At 40.8% G+C, this 22,806-nt stretch overlaps 3 protein-coding genes across 4 annotated transcripts in view; all 3 read right to left on the bottom strand.

The window, feature by feature from the left end:
* Positions 1-7,063, bottom strand: part of LOC120795959 (AT-rich interactive domain-containing protein 3B-like) — a 48,697-nt gene extending 41,634 nt beyond the window's left edge. The window contains exons 1-2 of one of the 2 annotated variants that reach the window (XM_040138280.1): positions 6,672-7,063; positions 4,858-5,490 (exon numbers count right to left, since the gene is read on the bottom strand). In XM_040138280.1, the coding sequence (XP_039994214.1) occupies positions 4,858-5,490; positions 6,672-6,707 (669 nt within the window). In that variant the 5' untranslated portion in view covers positions 6,708-7,063. The other variant, XM_040138286.1, reaches the window with a different exon arrangement.
* A 1,247-nt stretch (positions 7,064-8,310) lies between these two features.
* fam219b (family with sequence similarity 219 member B) lies at positions 8,311-15,850 on the bottom strand. Its single transcript, XM_040138430.1, has 6 exons — positions 15,622-15,850; positions 14,961-15,069; positions 12,781-12,874; positions 12,605-12,682; positions 11,974-12,025; positions 8,311-10,822 (listed from the first exon to the last, which is right to left on the bottom strand). Exons 1-6 carry the CDS (start codon positions 15,691-15,693, stop codon positions 10,673-10,675), a joined length of 555 nt encoding a protein of 184 aa, XP_039994364.1. The 5' UTR covers positions 15,694-15,850; the 3' UTR covers positions 8,311-10,672.
* Positions 15,851-16,934: 1,084 nt separating this feature from the next.
* LOC120800213 (cytochrome c oxidase subunit 5A, mitochondrial-like) lies at positions 16,935-21,179 on the bottom strand. Its single transcript, XM_040146556.1, has 5 exons — positions 21,034-21,179; positions 19,137-19,253; positions 18,851-18,972; positions 18,410-18,532; positions 16,935-17,064 (listed from the first exon to the last, which is right to left on the bottom strand). The coding sequence occupies exons 1-4, from the start codon at positions 21,104-21,106 to the stop codon at positions 18,419-18,421; spliced, it is 426 nt and encodes a 141-aa protein (XP_040002490.1). The 5' UTR covers positions 21,107-21,179; the 3' UTR covers positions 16,935-17,064; positions 18,410-18,418.
* Between the last annotated feature and the right edge of the window lie 1,627 nt (positions 21,180-22,806).

The raw sequence follows: 22,806 nt of genomic DNA, 5'->3' as shown, positions 1-22,806 counted from the left end.
CTGAATTGAGATCAGTGTTGTAGCTAAGGGGGGAAATTTAGAAATGAGGTTAACCATTAAGTGTCCTGGCCCCCCATCACAAATGCCAGTAGTAATATAATTTTGTAGTCATGAAGTCACCCAGATGACAAAGAACCTGGTTAGGCATTAAAGAGATCCAGCAAAAAATTGAAGAGCTTTAATAAGTATAAGCGAGTGTGCATCAGGAAAACATGAAACAAGAACTTAAAAATTGTATATTCCTTGACACATAAGATAAATAAACCCCTTTTTCGACAATTTACAAGTCTTTTGTTTTGCATTACAGTGGATTCACTTGTTAAAAAATACCCACTTTTACCCACAATGCTCGAAAATCCTCACAAAGGTAGCTTGAAATAGGAAGTTTAAGAACTCATCAGCACTTACACTATGCTTAATAACTGATGTACTGACTTATTGCACAGATACCCGTTTGTGTGGGTCCTTTACTGTAACAATGTTTGATTTTTTTTGACATTTAAAATAACTGAAACAATGTATTCATTGTCATAGGAATGCATTGTTGTCAGTGTTAACAGCTGAAGTGAACAGTCAGGGTTGAGGTTTTCAGTTACCTGTGTAGCTCAACAGTTTGAGCATGGCAGAGACAATACGGGTCTCACACATTACCGCCACACTTCTTGTTCTGAACAAGCAGTGCAGCATGTTTTTATGCACCTCAGCCTTACTCATTACTTCTCATCTGAATGAGCTCCATTTGCAAGCAGTTTGTACAAACAGGGGTCAGATGGTAATTTCAGCCTTATTACATCAACATAACAGGAAGTCCAGCAAACAGAATCAGACTAAGTAGACCATTTAAAACCCACTGACAGTTATGGCATGTGAGACACCAACATAACACTCAGAAAGCAGAAACCAGGTCAGGTTGGCATATACAGGATGCACACCAAGCAGAGAAGCGTCCTGGCTCCCACAGCAACACTACAAAGAGACATGGTGATACTGTTGTACATTTCTCACATATTCCAGCAGCCTTCCCAACTGCACTGCAGCGGTGGGCTGATGTACCAGTTAGATTTGTTCCACATTCCACTGTCAAAATGAAAACTTGAGTCCATCTGCTTAATACAATGTCTTCCTCATTTATAATACATTAACCATAAACAAGGCCAAATATTCCTGCCTCTAAAAGCTCACACACAATCCTTATCGATCTCTTCGCTGCAGCCGTGGAGCTCCCCACTTCCTGGCTGGTGTGTTGCTGGGGCGACAGCTAAATTATGCAACAGCACTGGCTCAGCAGACAAGCTTCAGTCCCTGAGCAGCAGAAGCAGGCTCAAGGGTGGCAAGTGATGGCAGGGCTCAACAGTAACGGATGCCCAGTTACCCTCAGAAACCAGATTCGACCACCGTGCTCCGGTTGCTGACTACTTTTCCTGTGTTCACCCTAGACCAGTTCTGACTTCTTCCATCCTGCCTTGGCAAGTGAGCTCTCCCACTGCACTGATTTACTTAGTCTGAAATCGTGAAAAGATCGTTTTCGACCTTTTCCTGGTTTGCAGAATCTCAAGATCAAAAACATCGCTGATCTGACCCATATGACAAACTATAAATATAATCAAGCTGCTGGGGGCAATTATTCAGCCTCTTGTAATTCAGCCAGCTAAATACTGTACATTACCTTGAAATTGTACATTTACATTTACTAGGCTAATGTTCTTGGCTGTTACTATATGCGACACAATGGAAGAGAGAGCCATACTGTGTAATGTTGGGTATTCTTAATATAATTTTCTTCTTTGAATCATGGGATATCATACATAACACAACAGCACCAACATCTCAGTTAGAAACAATTAAAATGTGACCACTAATCTGTCAAATTGTTTTCTGGTGGCACACCTGGTAAGCATTCCTAAATCTTACTATTCAGCCCTGTGATGTGTTGAGATAAGTACTCATATCTGTGTCTATGTCTTGTAGCTTTGTCATCACTCTCCCTTTTTGATCACAGCAATGCAAATGTAGACACGCTCTGCTTACTAACTCCATTTTGTCTCATTTGTCAAAAGGAAGGGTTGCACAGCAACAAACAGCTTGTGAACATACAACGTTTAAGCGAGAGCCACTGTATTCACAAACCACCTGTAGCATGCCACAGATTGTCCCTCAGTTACAACATCCAGCCAATCCAACTGAAGTGATCACCACCAGCATAAGACACAATCTGTGTGCTGCAGGCATGATTAAAACTTCATTAATCACAGAGGGATTATCACAAAGTGCGTAAGGCTCTATGGACAGGCGTGTGTATGTGAGCAAGAGGGCCTGGGGGTGGATTACAGGGGTCATGCAGCCTCTGTCCCCCTGCGATAGAGGCCAGAGTGCTGAGGCCGGCCAGTTGCCCGCCCCAGCTCTCTCTCCACGCGACGGCTTTGTCCGTCCCCTTGTTTGACAATTATTTACTCTGCTGTTTAGGACAGGGCTGATGTCACCACACATACATCACTGACACGAAAACCCTGGCTAAACATGTCTGTCCACCCATCATCTGGGTTGTATAGGTCCTCGCTACTCATATACACTCAAAACACTCAGGAGTATGGGACAACAAGATGGAGTAATCAAACGGTTGTCAATCAAGTGCTGCTGCTGGGTGAGGCAAATTACATCCGACAAGGTGTTACATCGTTACTACTAAAGGTATACAGTGACTATTCATTGTTAAATGGGCAGTATGTTACACGTTCTACACACCTGTGTAAGAACTATGAATCATCAAAGTCATCACTTTTATTTGTTTGAAATGCTGGTGAACTAACAAATGGACATTATTACAGCGTTTGTGTGTCTGTAAGCTGCTCTGGATGAAATCAGGAGTCAAACTCTTTAAATGTGGTCCACTATGACTCAAGGGCGGGTCAGTATCTCTGTCAGATTGGTCACAAGATACACGCGCAGGGTGCTTTGGAAAAAAGCCTCTACCCAATGTGACTGGCCGCGTGAAATGTAAATGTTAATGTAAATTGTCTTCCGTACATTTGTCTCTTGAGCTTTTCATCTCGCCTCTCCTCTGTCACTGCTTTTAGAACATAATAATTGTGCTTTCCCATTATTATACGGGGTCAGTATGTGCAGCATCTGCCAGGCTTGTCTCTGGCCTCTTGAAGACAATGACATCAAAAAAAAAAAAAAAAAAAAAAAACTCCCACCTCCACTGTACCCCTCCCCCTACAGCACTGCAACCTGAAACTGCCTGAAGAGATGAGCAGTCATTAAATACTGCAGAGCTGACATAATGACAGGAAAGATAAAAGAGAGGAAACAAAAAAAGGCCAGACCAATTCTCATCCCATAATGCCTCCCCCAACCCCCAGGCTCAGGCCGCCTCTACTAATAAAAGACGCCAGGCCACAGATAGGGCACTGGTCAGCTACAACTTTGCTGCTGTGATCTTCTGTTCTGACAACATTCACACAAAGCCTGGCCACCTCTCAGAATAATACCACTACACTCTTTCTGACACCTCTGGAAACAACAAGCAGCCTAAACAATGCAGTGAAACTCCATTTCATACAATGTTCATATCCTGTAAAGTAATACTTTTAATCATCTCCAGCAGACCCATGTGAGGGCAGTGGCTCTAGTTGGTACACAATAATAATAAAAATATAACTACTACAGCTCTTTCTCCCGCCACCTTAATACTACTGCCTTCCCTCAGCATCTCTGTCCTGCGTATCATTACCAAATGCCCATGCTCCAAAGCTAATTTGGAAATGTAGTCTAGGGAAGCACCATTCAAAGAGGTTTGCCTTTAAATAGAGAGTAATAAAATCCAGACACATGATAGTCCTACACCCTCAGCCCACTGATCAAGCGAAGATATGTGCTCTGACACTGTCCACTCTTGAGCAACTAAGGCTTTTTATATCATCAACAGGCTGCTGAGCTCTTTTTAACCTGCCATGTCCCAAGCTATGATGCTAAACCACATGTAGCTCGGCTTGGTTCCCAGTTGGCATTCCAGTGTTCTGTAACACTGTGCTGAGGCAATATTTACCTTCAACAGAAAGTGCACTTGGCACACAGCCGAAACTCTTGGGGGGGGGCTGAGGGTGTGACGGGTTGCTACTGTGTACTACATCCAACCTTCCCACCCACCAAAAGCCTCGCGCTGACCCAGCCAACCACCCACAGCCTCACAGCAGCAGCCCTGCTCCGCCTGACTCCGCTACCTGGATCAGAGCCAAACCAGAGCCTGAGCAAAGTGCCAAGAGGGACAGAGAATGAGAGGGAGAGATACACACACACAATGTGAGCGCAGAGGGAGAGTGCTGGTGAGCGTGAACACATTGCGCCCCAGCCTGGCCCTTTGCCAGGACTCACTTAGGAGGATTTTTAGCCACAAAAGCCAATCGGCGGTCAACCCTCCACAGAGATTTGAAGTGTCTCACAAAGATACTGCTGGAGAGGTTTGTCCCACAGTCAAGATTAACAAGTCACTCACAGCTGGAGGGTTAGGACTGAGAAACCAAACAAAACACTCAAAGGGAGAGCGGTGAACAGGGAAAGGTCTTACTCCTTTAGGTCATGATGAACAATAGTGTTTTCATGCTCTGTGTAAACTCGATAGATTTAAGGAAAGATGGGACAATTTTTAAGATAGGGTGGGATTGACAGAGGGAAACCTGAAAAGATATTGTCCAAAAAACATTCTATATGGAGTAATCCCGGTTTCGTACATGTGAAAAGAAGCCAGCTTTGGTTTGACGGGCAATGTTTTGAAGCCGTAACTTGGAAAAGACCAAAATAGGAATTGATGTAATAAGGAGGAATCGGAGTGATAAGGGGCCAAGGCAGGGAACTAACCTGTCTGAAGTGATCTTCAAAGCCCCAGTCCGCCTGTCCGTTAGGAGAGGTTGCAGAGTGAGGCCCCGCAGGAGACAAGCCCTCGTCAGGTTCCTGCTTCACTCTGATAGGTGGTGATGCAGCCCTCTGGGGGGCCGAAGCGGAGTAACTGCCAAATGGACGGGCCGGGATGCGGGAGGCGTTCTGCTGCAAAGCAAGGGTCTGCTTGCGGAGAAACTCCAGACCACTGGCCCTTCCCTCATCCTCATCACTCCCCTCATCTCCCTCCATCATCTCATTGTCGTCATCCTCATCCCCAGAATCCCGGCCTCTGTCCTCGTCATCCTCTCTTTCCGAGTCCACACTGCTCTGATTGGAAACCCGGGGAGGCAAACCACCACCAGGGACACCTCCAGCCAGGCTTTTGCCCATGAAGCTGGCCCCAGAGGCCCTGGCAGCTGCCAGGATAGCCTGCTGGGCTGCAACCTGCTGAGCATACATGATGTGGGCCTCTCGCAGCTTCCTCTCCTTGCGCTCCATTTCCAGTCGGGCCTGCTGTTGGCGCTGGAGCTGTTCCATCACTGCCTCCAGCTTCATCCCCCCTGTAGAGGTGCTCTGAGGAAAGGCCACACCAGGCTCCTGAGACATGCTTGGCTGAGGGAGGATGACAAGGATTCATGGATGACCTACCGTATACTGAAATCTAATTACCCCTTTATCTTATTATACAGGATGAAATGAGACACATGTAAGGCACATGCACCAACACCCACCCACCCTTCAAAAAAAAAAAAAAAATCATACAAAAAGGAGCCCAATTTATATATAAACTCTCACACACAAATATGAATTATTCAAATTCAAGTAGTAAAAAATTGTAAAGTTGTAAGTCCTTACACTCTTTCACTAAACTCAAAGACCTGAGAATGTGTAAAAGCAGGATCAATACAAAGTAGACATGCCAAACCTTCACAAAAAAGGACTAATGCAATCTTAAAGAACACGTTTAAGGTTTTAGGGAGTCCACACAGATGTAGATCTTATAGGAGCCAACCACAAAAAATATTTCGTAATACCAGAAGAGAAAAGAAAACGTGAATTACCAACATTTAAATTAAGTATTATTGCAAGGTCTTATAACAGAAGAACAGTGATTTCTCATAACTAGAAATCACTTTTCTCTCTTTTACACCTTGAAACGCCTTCACCAAAGCGCGGGGTGAATAACTGGCCCCAACTACTGTAACTATTACAAAATGGTCATTCATAGAACTAGTGTTCAAACTACTTAAACCGACGGGGAGACTGGTAGACTGCTTCTAAATAGCTTCCAACTGAAACTCGACTGTTAGCTAAACGAAAAGGAGGGTAAAGTGACCTCCAGACAACTTCATAAGGCCAGCAGCCACCCAAGTGAAAAAAAAAAAAAAAACTCAGCTAAAATTGCAAAAAAAAAAAAAAAAACTATACACCTTTTCCGCAATTGGCTGGCAGCCACATCCTCAAAATACGTGGATAATGTATGAGCAATCGGTTTTACGCTAAGGTGCCGATAAGTTACAAACAAGCAAAACTAGCCTTTCAATGTAATGCATTTTTGTGGATTTGTATTACAGTGTCGTTGTAAGATTTTAAAATAAGCTTAAAAAGTAACCTACCATAAGGTCAACTGAGCTCTGAAAGTTGTTCCTTCTCTTTCCTTTAGAAAATGTGACGTTAAACTGGCTAACTCTTTCCCGTAAGTAAAAGACGGTCAAACTGCCTCTTTTGGAGGGTTTTTAGCTCGTCACAGATCAACGAAATGTACAGGGACGCCAGGCAGGACCGCGACTCACCATTTGTGCCTTACTGCTGCTTGAGTTGTCCACCATCCCTCCTTCCTTCCTTGGCTTTATCCTCCTTCTTCCCTCGTTTCTGACACACGTTCAAACACTTGTAAACAGACACTCACGCGCGCGCGCACGAGGAGGGGAAATGCTGTGCATGCACCGCAGATCCCGACTGATCCGCGAGCAGAAAGCCGCTATATGCCGTCTTCCGGGTGGCCTCTCCAAATGTGGCTGTGTTTCTCTCTTTCTTTCCCCAGTGATTTTCTTGATTTTCTTCTTTAATAGAAACGGGGACCGACTGGAAAATGGCCCGGTCTCATATCTCGGAAAGCGCTGAGGTAACTCCCTTCAGTCGTTTTTTTTTTTCCTCCCCTTCAATTGACACCCCCCGCATGGCGCACAACAGCATTAGGCCCGCCCAGCGACAGCAACAAGTCTCAGAGCCTTTTCAGCTCTATGGCACTCTTAATAGGTAGCCTAGTTTTGCCTGTAATTTATTCATTTCCTCATTCATATACGTTCGTTGATTTGTATAAAATGTTTTTTTTACGAAATGTAGCTATGGGGAGCCTTCTACGAGACATTATCTAAATGAATAGCTTAAAGCAAAAGTCTATGTAACTTTAAAAGCGTTCTTTTTAGGAACTAGTTACTATTTACGCAGCGCCAAATAAATTTGAGTGAGATCTATTAACCTATAAATACTCATTTATAATTTGTATGGATGCTATCACGGAAAATGGCCAAATTGCATGGTTGGAAATGCATCTTTTTACCAATGGAAATTGGTTTCTCACTAGGTATTCCAAACACTTACTACAGTGTATGTCGTCTGTCTCTGAATGCTACCTAACATGACAATGATTATGATGCAATGTTTAAATGAAATATCACAAGAATCTCGTGGGAAGGTGCCCAACAGCTCAGAATGCAGCATGGCTCCATGCTGCCCCCTTGAGGTACCAACATATACCACCAGTCCAACTCATTTACAGCTAGGATGGCACTCAGTGGAGCGCACAGCCCCGCCAAGGCCAAATATAAACGACAATGCCAAGACATAATCTCTCTCGCAGTTTGAAGGCAAGTGGTAAAAAAAAAAAAAAAAAATGGGCCTGGGAAAAACCCTGGCCCATTTTTCCCCGTCCCTCCTCCACGGTTAGTGCAAATCGGTTCAGTACTTTTTTGCGTACTCCCGCAGACAGACAGACACGGGTGAAAACAAAACGTCCCTGGCTTGGAGTTAATGATGGAAAAGCTTCATTCACATGCGACCTCTTTACACGTGCATTACAGAAAATAATTCTTAATAATTATCATAATCATACACTTGAAAGCATAGATAACTGAGTTTTATTTAATAATGTAAACCAATACACCGTACAATCAAAAAGGATTAGTGTTTGCCATCATAAAATAACACTTGCAGTTATTGCATTTAGCACTCAATAACACTATATTGTCCCAATAGTTGCATAGTACAGGTGAGTCAAGTGTACTTGCTACTGACCACTGGTGTTAAGTGCAATACTTATGTACATAAAACCAACGTGCAGATCCAGTGCCTGGGTTGATATACTTTAAAATCAGCTGTTACATTTAGAGCATTTAGCTCACACTTGTATCAAGTGACTCACACTTAGTGTAGAGTAGAATCAGCTTTTATTCCCAAACCGCCCGCATTACAACCATGGAGTGCTGGGAGGAGATAGTGTACATTGCTCCTGTTAATATTGTAACATTTTCAACACCTGGCGTTTTCATTGCAGAAGCTTGAACAAAATCCACTTTTGAGTTTGTGAATTGATCCCAACTCTGTAGTGTACGAATCAAGGTTCCCACTTTTTCTAGCAAAAAATGTCCTTCTTTCCAGTCCTCAACCTCTTTATGGTGGTCAAGTGGTCTCCTACACCATTTATTTATATGACTGAGTATCGCCTTGTAACAACCAACATCACAGCATAAAAAACTGTGTGGTCTACAGGTTAAGTAAAACAGTGGCCACACATTTATCCTGACTTAAAACCTCTATGCACTTAATCAGTTGTGCAGTTTTCAAACTTTTTTTATTTTACAAATATATGTGAAAGGCAAATTACTTTCTAGTTGTGCACTCACACATATAAAAAAAATCTCCTGAGAAAGTGAGTACTGTCACTTTGCTCTGATATTGACCATTTTTTGTTAATTCAGTTTCAAAATAAACACCTATAATTAATAGTAAAATATGACCCGGAACAGTAACGTGAGTGAACAGATAAGTTTTTATATTATAAATTTTATATATATTAAAGATTGCCAGTTTCAGCACATCCATGTGTATATTGTGTAAGAAACAAAAACAGACACACAATAACACAAATCGAAAAGAATATGAACTGATGTGTGTAAATATAGTTTTACATCTCAAAAGATTAACAGCTAATAGTGGTAGCCATTTACTACAATTCTAATTCAAATCTGGTCTACTGTCTTTAACATGTAACAACTCTTTTTTTAGTGTCCCATCAAATACATAAAAAATAAATAAATAAAATAATGTAAATGATGTGCCATCCACACACACTGTGAGGTGTTAAAGATGACACATCCTTTTTTAAGAGTTACTTCACATCCTGGATAAGGTTTGAATCCAAAATGCTACATATCAATCCTGGCAAAAAAAAAAAACAAACAAACAAAAACTTCCTATCCATGCCAAATTGTTTTCTAAAGCACATCAATTAAAGAAAAAAATAAATAGGATTTAAACATATACAAATCTAACCACATAAACAAATGTCTTAAGATGACAAAATGATTTATATGGGAATCTGTAATGTATTTTGTTTTCAGGCGTACAATCTTTTTGTAGCAGCATTTTTAAATATAGCAGATTTTGGTTTCTAGAATGAAATGTAAAGTCCAATCTAATCAAATATCAATGGTTCTATCAAAGCACGTCAGTAACTCATCTGCTTACATTTTGTGCAGTATACTGTTGCGAAAAATGTGGCAAGTGTAGGTATTATTCTTTCTAACAGTGGATATCTAATTTTGTCAGAAAATCTCTCTGTAGGCAGTGATTGAGTGAGTCCTTCTTGGTATGTAGCATGTATATGGTGGTATGTTTGCTCAGTGCCAATTTGTTAAACGTATTGAGTTCCTTGTATTCTCAGATGAAAAGCAGAACATATGGAACCAGCAGAAGATAATCCTGGCCCTGGATTATCTTCTATACTTCTCTTAAGGTCTTTGAGATATCAGAACTTGCTGAAAAAATAATTATCATTATACATGACCCATTAAGAAACTAAGTAGTTTCACTACGTGTCCCATTTCAATCCAATGCTCTGCTTAATTTAGAAAAACATATTCTTTAAGATGTTATTTCTGTTCAAATAATAACAATAATGTCTCATTTTCCCTAAATGATGGCCATCTCATTTTGGAATAAAACTCATAATTTTTGAGGACTGATACAGTAAAGAAAAAATAAACCAAAACAAAAAAACAGCCAGTTAATGCAACAGTAGTCAGGGAATGTAAATGGTCTATGTGAGGTGTCTTCATATAGCAGTTAGTCAAATTCACCAAAGAACAGGAACATTAAAACACAATACACCATACTTGTATGCATGTTGGGCTTAGAGGCCTGCAGACCTGTTCACCATAGAGGAAAAGACAGTAACACATCCCAAATGATGAATTACCCTCCCGCTCAATTTGAAGCTGTGGCATAGTTAGTATTTCCTGTAGATCTATAAAAAGGAAAATAAAAATATAGGTCAAGCTTTGGGGTCACAGTGGATAAGGCTTGTTCTTACGTCCATCAGCGCTTTCTCTTGGGTCGAGCGATCACGGTTCATGCAGTCCTGCATGAACAGGAGTTTGGCTTCTGGGCTTGAAGTCCTCAGGCAGCGCAGCAGTGGAGCTGGGTTAGAAAGAAGGCCTTAGGCACCAGTGACTAAAGTCAGCAATTGGAACTGGAGCCAAGCCATTGTAAGGTTTGAGTCACGGCACCAGCCTCACTGCATGGAGCATGATGGGCCCTCGGAGCAGCAGCACACAGAGGAGCCCATGGCTTTGGGTGGAATCAGGTCCAGGTCCTCGTCATCAGGGATCTCGTCCAGACGGTAGCCGTCTTGAAGCAGCTGCCTGCTTAAATCAGGATGGACCTGGAGAACAAAGAAAAGGACCTCAGTAACACACATTCATCACAGAGGTTAATCTATTTATAGTGATGTTTTCATACCCCATGATTACATATCTCTGTTGGTATGAACCAAACTTAGTTAAAAAGGTACTTGAGTAGCCAGACAAAGAAAAAAACTCCCTGTCAATGGACATGAATTAATCCAACTGTCTTTTTGGTTCAAGTTAGGTTGCCAGTACCACTAGTCCTCTTTTAGTTACTGTTAGCAATTAAAAATCATGTTTAAAAAGGGTATTAAATATTTTTGATTTACTTATTCCATATCCTAAACCCACCTCCTCCAAATATATAAATACATGGGGACAGTCCCCATGTGCTTCCTCATGAACTTCCTCATGAACTATTTATTAGGTATTATGAAAATTCTATAGCTGTTCAATAACAATGTGAGAAAACAGGTAAAACTGAATTTAAGTTTTGCTAAAAGGTGGTGTAATCAGCTCTGGCTACATATTTGTGTTCAGAAAATAGCCAGAGGCTCAGTTTGTGTCACTGAAAAACAAGAATGGTAAGGTAAAAACTGAAAAACTTCCTTTGCTCTCAAATGTATTCATGCACAGGCACTCAGTATTTACTGTTCCTATAATATGTATGAATGCATGCAAGCACAACTAAGATCTGGCCCCAGTTCTAACTGTTTGATGTACTCATAGCAGTTGTACTTATGATAACTTTGAGATAAACTGGTTCCTTTTAACCCCTTACCTATTTGTGCATAATGTGGTGGTACTAATATCTTACAAAAACCTCTCAAATAATCTACCATTTTTTTATCGTGCAGACAGTTTTTATTTTCTTCATGGGTACTAAATATATGCACTGTGAAGGTTTCGCGAGTTGAAGGGCAAGCGTTTCAAAGTTACACTTCCAATTGTGTGTCTGCGGTTTGACAAGCCGAACCAGTGTGTTAGTGACAGATTGCACAGAGGTCACAAAGATGAAAGGACAAAATGGAAGAATAAAAAACCCAGGTTGATAATAACAGTAATTATTTTTGAACGTGTATGGATGGCCAAAGAACAAATGCACACCCACACAGCTGTAGTCATTTTCCACTGTGTGGTAACTGAGATTCAGAGAGTATCTGAAGAATGTCCCATGGGGCTAACTCACCTCAGCTGAAGAGTATCCTGAGGAATACTGCTCAAAATCGATCTCTTCATCACTGTAAAGACAAGTAGGATAGATTCTGTCATTCTGATGAAAACAATTTATATGTGTCGACTGGAAACATGTTTCGGGACACTAGAGTGGGGAAAATGTCAAAATTCTGACTTGAACTGGTAAATGCCACCACGTTTTTAAAAAGGTACAATTTAAAATGGTGAGTTAAACCTAGGAATTACAGGTGACTCTTTAGTTTGTAATTACACCCGATTCCACACATAAAAGTCTTTATACACTTTGCTTCTCCCAAACATTCTTTAGATGGACAAATGAAAATAGAAAAAGATTTTCTAATGGAAAAAATTTTGCGATACACTGATGAACTTGTGCGTGTTCTCTCTCAACTGCGCGACATCTGTACAAGAAGGCCAAATAATCATTTTAGAGGATAATTTTATGGTCAAATACAATAATTTGAGATTAACATCATGGGAGACCAATACAGAGAGTACAGGTTCTAAATACGACCACTTTCTAATGGTAACAGTAGACTGTGAGTAAGTTTTTCAGTGCTCAGTTTACTGCTTATAGTAGGAATTCAACAACCCTGTCACCTGTATACTTGGTGTAACCTTACCTGTCTGAGTCCAGTGCAACCAAAGTGTCCTCAGCATGCTGACTCAAAGCAGCGTAGCCCTTGTTATACTTCACCGTCCTAAAACGAGAAACAGAAAATGTCAAAACTTTTTCCGGCATTACACTGGCATCACAAAAAGCAGCTTCCTCTTTCCTCATCATGCCTCCTCTCCTCACCTCTTGACTCCTTGTCTGGGCTGATGCATCACTGGAGGTCCTGGTGACAGAGCTTTCTTCTTCAGCGCTTTCCTCGCCATCTCCCTGTGTTTCTCTATGAATTATTAGAATAAGAGACATTTTTTTGTGCTGAGTAGGACTGACTGGATAATGGTCAAGTCAAAGGTCACATAAGACATTTATTGTGCTAATAACACCATATCTTGCCATTACACAAACATCGAGAACTCAAATCTGAGAACTGGCTGGGACAATCATTCGTATCGATTATTTGTTACAATGCACAGTTTACAGATTTCATAACCTCAAAAACAGATTTCCAAATTTATGGGACCCATCCCAATCATGCCATTCTGTATAGGTTTAAATAAAACCCTACCTAGGGCCTTATTTAACAACAATGTAACAATCTCACCAAAGAATATCACTGAAAGGTGATCTAGGATAAAAAACAAAAAACAAAAAACAAACAAACTCTCAGCTCAGTGTAGGATTTGATCTTTATGATACTTCCTACACATACCGTCAACAAGGAGACAAATTTCTTCTTTGTAAAGTTTTAAAATTACCATGTTATGATGGTTAAATACCAAAACTAAATTTATAATGATGTTTTGTAGTTTCCTTTAGCAGTTATTGGGTGGATTCAAGACATTAACTTGCAGATTGAGACAATAATATGGGCATGACGTCAGTTTTCACTGTACTGCATAATACATCCACACTAAATATCCAATCAATACCTTTGAAGAAGCTTGTTCATGTCAACTAGACATTATCATTATATATTTCCACACCTGCTGAAGTGTTAATGCCAGCTGTCCTATCATTTTGCTCTTTTAAAATGAAATGGCGCAAACAGTTTCTATTTCATCATCAGGGGGGCATTTACAGGCAGCGTTGCCAGCTTGGCGCCTTCGTCGCTTGACTTACCGATTTCTCAGACCCCTTCAGCAACTTTTTGGACAAAACTTAGCTACTTTCCATGGACGAGAGTCGCCAGTATTGCCCTGCGAGCGCGAGGTCGTGCTTTCTTTCCGCAGGCACGCCTCTCTATGCGTCTCATTCAATTGACCGTACATAGATGCTGCATAGACTTGAATCAGCTTCTAACTTTTTCTCTCTGAGTGATAAGTAAATACAGCCGTTGTCTTTAACTTATGTGTACGGTGCTTGTGTCAGACGACGTCACAGTTATAAAATCAGGATTTTAGCAGAGCAGAGCAGCAGCTTGCTGCTTAACGTGTAGTCTCAATGGGCCACGTTTCAGTTACTATTTCGTACTTGTTCCGTTGTCTGACAACAGGAACAGAAAAACATTTAAATGAGAACAGCTTTATTGGGAATTCGGCTGTAAATTACTGTATATATGAGCAAAGCGAGTAGGAGAAGCAAACACATAAAGGGTGGTCCAGCCATACACTAAGTTTTGACCTAGTCTTGTTGATATGCTTACTCAATGCACATAAAGGGTATTTGTTCAAGTTGGGTTTAACAGGTAGCTCCAAAGAAATGAGATACCAAAAGTCAGTAATGTTTCAGGAATCCAGAGGATAAACTCAGTTCCACTACATGTTAGCTTTCCCATTTACTGAGTGTGAACAAATTTAAAACAGAGACAAAGGAGTCTGTGAAATATGTCATGTTTCTTATGCAATGCGACTCTCGGAACTGAAATGACAGATTCACACTGCGGTGATTTCCCCTGCACAAAACCCAACATCACCTCCTCTCTGTGTGGAAAGTCTGTTCTCTGTAGATGCCACGTGAATATTGAAATCAGAGTCGGTAGTCGGTCGGGAGTGTAATGCAGACATTTTTTGTTTCAGAGACCTTGACAGCTTACAGTTATGCAGCACACTCTGATCCACATAACACAAATATATCAGGATATGATGGAAGCAGGCAGGGAACAACTTTATGAAAAGTTGACTACACAGACTGCTTTTCCGTAGACACAGACTGAAACTGAGGGCGTCTGAGCCCTTCAGTGTCATATCACTCGGGCTCTGCTGTCCTGCTAGCTGCACACTCAATACTCAATTTTGTGCTGCATACAACATTATTAAACAGAGCTGAACTCATAAAAACAACAATTATGACAGGACCGCTGTCCTACAGACCAGCATAATAATGACCCGTTAACATCATCAGTTATGATGAGTCAAGCAAATGCTTACGTAGTTTGAGGTGGATGGCTGGAGCTCTGGACATGATATAAGGTCCTCTTTTCTCCACAGGCCTGATGCCTCCATCAGCAGTCTTAGGTCTTGTGCCACTGCTGGGTCCCTACGTTTGCAGAAATAAGAGAGAAGTCTGTAACTCACATTCATGTATGGCAGCCAAGGAAATGACAAAACAATAAAATGATAACTAAATGACATCATGGCAAAGTTTTAGGGCTGTTTAAAATCAACTCCAATGTGTTTTCATCATAACCTTCATTAAAGAAATTAGTTGATGTACAGGACGTCTCTTGTAACGATTTTTGATCTAAGTCTGCTTAACTCTGTCTCCAGTGGTAGACACCATAATTTCACCAGCCACATAAAATTTTGAAAATCGAAAACTCCTCCAAAATTTTCCCAACAATCCCTTCGGTTTCGAGAAAGAGACAGTCAATTGAATGTGTTTTTAAGCTTTTTAAGCATGCCACTCGATGTCGTTTACAGTCAAACTTCGCAATGACGGAAGGTTTACCCTCTCGAAAATAATTTTGTGGCCATGTCTCACCTCAAGAACTGTCAAAATTACAGACTAGGCTAATTAGTTAGCTAGCCTCCCAGTCTCTATTTACAAGCTAGCGTTAGCCGGACTAGCGTTAACGTTAGCTGACATTACCGATAAAACTTGTGGCTCTGCCACTTCCAGCAGTGTGTCCTTCTCCGGTTCCTCTATGATGTCGTTCATCATCGTGGCGTTAGTCGTCACAATTTACACCACAACAAAACCATGATGACAGGTGTGCCGCCGGCAAGCGACTCTGATGTTTTCCTCGGGAGCAGGTGGGCACTTCTGTTAGCCAGCTATGCTATTAAGCTATAACTGACTGACAGGTCTCATATCACTTCCGGGCGAAGCTTTCAAAATAAAACCCTGCGCCGTGAACACGTAACAATGTGCTTCTAAGTACTGTAAGTGCTGTATTCAGGGAGCCACATAATTCAAACATAGTTTTTGTTTTGTGTTAAGACAAGTTCTCCGTCTTCATTTTGCTGACTAATTACATATCATTATTAGTTCCAATTCAACAACATAAAGTTATCTGAATAATAAACCAAAAAATATGTAAATATAAATGATGAACATTTATTGTGTTATAATGTATTGTAAGTTTTTTTTTTTTTTTTTTTTTGGGGGGGGGTCCAAAAACTGATAAATAACAAAATAACGTGATTGAGGGATATAAAAAATTCATGAAATCATATTCAAATCTAGTATCCTGTCAACCACAATTTAAACGTATTTACGCAATTCTTCCATGGTCGGAAAAAAAAAGAAAAAGAAAAAAAAGACACCCACTGAAAGCCACAGTGCAGAAGAGTGGTAGAGTGTATTTTACTAAGTTTACAAAGTGACAACAGGTGCTATAAGCAGCAAGAGCTGTGCTTTTCTATATTCAATGAATTATGTTAATTATTTCTAGGCCAGCCTGACCAAAAAGAAATGGACTGCATTCCGTGAGCCTGACTGTTGGTTTTGAGACTTTGGATCTTATACAGTACTGACTCCTTTTTGAAAAAATGTGTTTCATTTATTAAATGTTATTGAACTAGGATAATATAACCACTGACCAAAATCTGCAACGCTGGTTGACATTTTGGTAATCACAGTGTGAGCATCCATTACAGCAGTTCACCATTTTTAGTTCCTGAAGCTGAGTTTAATTGGCCACGGTTTGCTTATAGTCTTTAACCCACCTGCATATATATAACATCTTTTTTCACAGCAGACTTGTCACAGCAGGAAAAGCGAAGGTGTAACTCATGACATTAACATGGCTCTCTTCCATTTAAGTAGCCTAGTAAGCCATGCAAGTGAAGAAGCATTACATTTAACACAGCCATCAATAATTCAATCTGTAAAAAATGTCAGGTATAGATTTAAGAATATCCAATGATTTACCAGGAAGGGACAAAAACTAACACACATTCTTCAGTTATTGGTTTTCTTTATTAGGTCCACCATTTTGTACACCACAGGACAGCATGGATTTAATCAACAATATAGACATTTTTGACAGGGGAGAATCAGGAGAGCTCATCTCTTTATACATCAAATGACCTGAGGACAGAGGAATAAAAGATCTTTTCAGCTGCAAGCAAGTAATATGCAATATAACTCTTGATCTACTGTACGTTCATAAGGTAGGGCAACATACACATACAGGGTTTGAAGCAGCACTCGACAGCATCGGTACTACTGGCTGAAGCAATCATCTTTCTAAGGCCACAATCCCTTTCCCAAGTACAGTGGCATTGAAAAGTCTGGGCACCTCTGGTCAAAATTACTGTTACTGTGAATAGTTAAGTGAGTAAAAGATGAACTGATCTTCAAAAGGCAAAAAGTTAAAGACGAAGCAAGATTAGTGTATTGGTTCTGTTATGTACAATTTTAGAGTGAATAAAGCAAAGAACCACCATTTAAATGCTCTCAGATAACTTTTACCAAGGTCTCAGACCTTAAGTAGCTTGTTAGGGCTATGGCTTGTTCACAGTCATTGTTAGGTACAGGCCAGTTGATGCGTAATCAAAGCTTTAAAAATACTCTGACTCGTTAAACCTTGTCCCAACATTCGGCTTTGTGTCCCGACAAAGCAGGAGAAAGCTACAAGAAGACAGCAAAGTGTTTTCAGGTCCGGCAATGGAGGTCAAGTACAGGTCTGGAGGACAAGGAAAACTTTGTCTGCTCATAGCATTGCTGGAAAAGCAAATCATAACCCCCGTTTGACTGCAAAAGGCCTTTGGGCATATTTAGGAGACCCTGGAGTGGTGGTGCACTGTTCTACTGTGCAAGGATGCTTGCACGAGTATGACCTTCCTGTAAGAGTAACCAGAAGAAAACCTTTCCTGTGTCCTCACAACAAAATTCAGCGTCAGAAGTTTGCAAAGGAACATCATAAAAGCCTGATGCATTTTGGAAACAAGTCCTATGGACTGATGAAGTTCAAATAGAATTTTTTGGCCACAATAAGTACAGGTATGTTTGGAGAAAAAAGGCTGGAATTTCATGAAAAGCACACTTCTCCAACTGTTAAGCACAGCGGTGGATTGATCATGCTTTGGGCTTGAATTGCAGCAGGTGGCACGGGGAACATTTCACTGGTTTCACAAGCTGTGATACTTGCCAAAGGCGGTATTACTAAGTGTCTCTACCGTGCAGGGTGCCCAAACTTTTTTTTGCCTTTTTTTTTTTTTTTTTTGTTATTTTAATACTATAAAAGATGGAAATAAAAAACTAATCTTACTTAAAATATTAAAGAAACGTGTCATTTTTCACATTGTGTCTTTTGGAAATTAATTGATCTTTAACTTGCTTATATAATCACAGTAACAGAAATTTTGACCAGGGGTACCCAAACTTTTTCATACCACTGTACATGCAGCAGTATGGTATAGTGCAATCTCACCTTGACAGTCTATAACTTGTCAATGCCCAGCTCTTCTGGTGTTGAGATGCCAAGTTCTGTAAGGGTGGGCTTGAGCTCCTGGATCAGGTAGGGATAGATGTCTTTGCGGGGACCTGCTTTGTCCTGAAAAACACAAAAAAAAAAATTCAACAACAAATGAGGAGCATTTTGTCACAGGCAGTACTTGCAAGCTTGAATGAGAGCAGCTGAGTAATTAGTAGTTTCAGACAATCTAAACTAGTGATTCATTTGTCTCTAAGGGTGTCACATTTTAATTGTTTTCACTATTATCCTTTTTTTCCTCTCCTTTCCTTTGGCAAGTTGTTCTCCTTGAAGCTCTGGTGGTGGAACTGTCAGGAGTTACACCTCTCCAGTGAAACTACGTTTGGTGAAAAGGTTTTGGCAGATCCTTAGTGAACCTATAAAGGGAGTGTCACTCACCTTGACAGCCTCAAGGATGCGAATGGCACTGGCCAGGTCATTCAGTCTCCGACAAGCTCTTAGTGCCGAATCCAGGATCTTGGGCTCAGGTACCAGGTCATACCCAATCAGGGTGTTCATGCCTTTAGGTCGAAATTATTGGAAAAAGCCCCATTATTTCATAGAAGCAGTAATATGATGAACAAATTGATATCGGAAACTGGAACCGTAACAATGACCAAACTAAGGAAATGATAAATGGACACGTCATCAGAACATCATAAGCGTCAGCTGGGAACACAGTCACCTTTCCTCAGCTCCCAGGCATCTATGTCAGGCTTGCTAAAGTAAGTGACCCAACGGGCATCAAACTCTTCGTCTGTCTCCACCTTGCCATGGGAGTAGCACCTGGAGGCCAACGGAGCTGAAAAACATGAGGCAAATATAGAGACTTTTTTATTAACTATTTATTCTACATTATTATTATTTATATATAGGGTTATAAATATGGTCAAATGTGATTATAAAGTTATTAAAAATAATTAAATAATTTAAAAATACAACTGTTTTAGATGACAGAGTATAAATGCTGTAATAAGTTTGACTATCATTAAGGAAGTATGAAAATTGAAAATTTGATATACTACTGTCAATATGTAGTTACCTGGGTTTTAGTAAGAATCCTGAAACCACCAAAAAGCCTAATTTCTTGTCTACAAGTAGTAGACCTTGCTCAAATAAAATATAGTCTAGAACTGGCTACACTGTAATTCAGACCTGTAAATATCTAATGTAAGGATAAGTAAATACGATTACAACTATGACAAGAAATTCAATGACATTTTTTAGTACTTAATGGTCTTTGATACTTGCTGCTAGACGCTTCACTCTGTACTAAAAAAGTTGAGGCTAAATGCCGAACCTAAAAAGTGAAAATTTTGAGTGAAGTATAAAACTTTTGCTAAAAAAAGACAGAGTGAATAAGCAAGATATAAAGCAGGGATAATGACTTTGAAATTTGTGACAGTGAGATGACATGAACCCGCAGTAATTTTAAATTTTCTACATTTGACTGTGATAATCTCACATCAAATGGATGGATCAAGCTGGCAAAACCAAAGTACTTGAAAAGCTTTCGAGTCATGTTGTACACAAAACTTGGCACGGAGTATGACTTAACAGTATAACTAATTCCTACTAACATCTTATGTTACTTTTCTTACAAAAGGAAAAGACATTACTGTAGGCCCGTTATACAGGCGTACGGTACAACAATGACAATTTAAAACTAAAAGTGCACACTGTACAATTCCTCACTCAATGATCTATCACAAAAAGGGGGAACACCTCTATTAAATATGGAGCACAGTGTGTGTCTCTGTGGACAATTGCACAATACTAAATTAAAATCAGGCTGCACAGCAACATTTTAGCTACACTGCCTTAACATCAGGGTGGTTCGTGTTGTAGGTCTGTAAACGACCATAATTTATCTCACACAACAATAGTATAATAGCATGATATCCCACCATAAAATATAAATAGGGACTGACATAACTCCAACTCCATTTTTTTTCCCCTGTACAGAACACTCAAAGTGCATTTGACGTCATCTCCTCAACATATCACACTGGCACTACCAAGGGTTGATTGTGCCCTTGGTAGGCTGATGTGTAACCTAGTCTGCATAGTTACCCATATACTGCACGCTAACGACTGATGACCCAACAAGGGCAGTTCAGAGCATTTAGTATGGGAGAATGACAGCAATGAAAAACGCCACAGACTAAATCATTTCAATCTTCCACGGTAATTTATATATATGGCAAATAAAATCCTATATTTTATATGGTCCGAGTTAGCCATTACAACGTGTTGATTGAAGCTGCGTAAAAACTGCGGACAATGACACTCGTGAACTAACTAAGGAGGGTCATCACAAGGTCGTGGCTTTTTTGCTAAAATTCATTTCGCGCCTCCTCAGTTAAAATACTCTCATCAAGAGGGAGGTTGAAGAAAATATTCATTTCAAGTTCACAAGGATAGCTACTCATGAAAGTAATTCAATGTCACCCTGCGTTAGCTTTTACACACTTACAGACAGCAATAGCTAAGCTAGGCAGCTAGCCGGGCAAGCTTAGTTTAGTCATCTTTGTTACAGATGTTATTTAATTTCACGGCAGGTGTAAAGCAGACCGTCCTACCTGAGTCGCAGGGTCGCGACCGAGCCAGACTCCGGGCCCCTGTGGCTGACAGTCGGAACACGGCTCGGAACATTGTACCGCAGCGGATGCTAACTGTCCGTGTGCTAAAGAGGGAGACTCCGGACGGACACACACAATGAGGGCGACGAGAGTCACGTGACAGGGGGAAATCGCCGACTCCCTCTACGTCGGAGCTGCTGATAGGTCCGTTTCTTGACATGTACAGTCAGCGAGCGAGTGATTGTTTCGTTTTTGACAGATTATCTCCGTCAGAAATATAATATCATAAAGATAATTTAAAATATTTTGTTGTTTCAGGAGTTGTTCCTTAACGCGTCTATTTACCGCTACGTCCCTCACTCAATTCAGCAGTAGCCCCACGACAGCGTATTTACATGAATATCCCAATCACACGTACAGAAAAATATAGTTCACGTACAGTAAATACATGTATTCATACACTAACGGTCAAAAGTTTTAGAACACCTCCGTTTTTTCAGCTGGATAATGTAACGCGTACTCTGAGATTTAAAGCATAGAACAAATACATTTTTTTTTTAAGAAAAAAGGAATTTAATTTAAAATTTTGACTTGTTGTCAAACTGTAGACCGAGTCTCATCTATTCCCGTTAAGTGGATTTTGGAATTCACTTTAGAAAAAAAAAAAAAAAAAAAAAGACTGGTCTAATTCGAGGCAGCGGAGACCAAAACATACTGACTTTCCGGTGTTAGTATGAGTCACACTTCCTGTAATGCAACTTGATAGCGTCGTTCATTACACCCTTAAGCCCTGACTGATAAACCACCGCATCCTTCGGCCTCTACACACCCAGTTTGCGACGCAGGCTTTCTCTTACAAAATCTGAAGTCTCAAGTCGAAACCGCGACAGTTTTCTCAAACATGAGAGAGCTCCTCCAGAGCCGCCGAAGACGGTTTTTCAAAAAGCCTTACAGTACTCTTCCTGATGAGTCCACTGAACCTGACAGGGAAAATTGGTGGACCCCCCCCCCCTCAGCCTCGTTGCCCAGGTGAAGTCAGAGACTGTAGGAGGTAGGCGTGCAATGCCAGCAGAGGGAGCTCTCGGTCCGAAAATAGGCTCAGCGCTCAGTGAGCGGCAAAGCACGTTTGTTGGACCTATTGGTCCAGTGCAAATCATTTTTTATAACAAGCGCACGTGAGGACCAGAAGAACGTACAAATTCCGTTTCAAAACACGACATGTACCATGTACATACTGTATGTAAGATTATTTAATCTCGATGACGCTGGATGATAACAACCATCCTACTGATTTTGCTTTGTGTACGTGCACGCACACGACACACGTGTACAGGGACGGCGTAATGGATGTAACCAAGGTATAGCGGATTATGCTGGGATGTGTATCTGTTGTTGATTCAACTTTGTGTGTGTGTGTGTGTGTGTGTGTGTGTGTGTGTGTGTGTGTGTGAGTGTGTGAGTGTTCTTGGTGACGTGGTAAACTCTAATCCGCCCTAAGCCCAGGGCACCACAGTAGACATCCATTAGTGTAATGTGCTGCTTCACATCTTTCCTTCTGTCTCTGCCTGTCTTTCTCCCTCTATCTGTCTTGTTTCTCTTCCACTCCCGCTACACGCCAGCGCTACACTGACATCGCATATTTTAGGCCTTTAGTTCCAGGTTCAGAGCACCTTAAAACTCAGTAGTTAGGATAAGCTTTCTGACCTCTGACCTCCGGGTGGAACAGGGCGGGAGAGAACACATTTCGAATGGGGTGAATACACAATAGCATTA

This window comes from Xiphias gladius, chromosome 1, assembly GCF_016859285.1.
Source record: "Xiphias gladius isolate SHS-SW01 ecotype Sanya breed wild chromosome 1, ASM1685928v1, whole genome shotgun sequence".
Classification (NCBI taxonomy): Eukaryota; Metazoa; Chordata; class Actinopteri; order Istiophoriformes; family Xiphiidae; genus Xiphias; species Xiphias gladius.
Note: the sequence above shows the minus strand (reverse complement) of the source record. Positions and strands in the feature narration are given on the sequence as shown.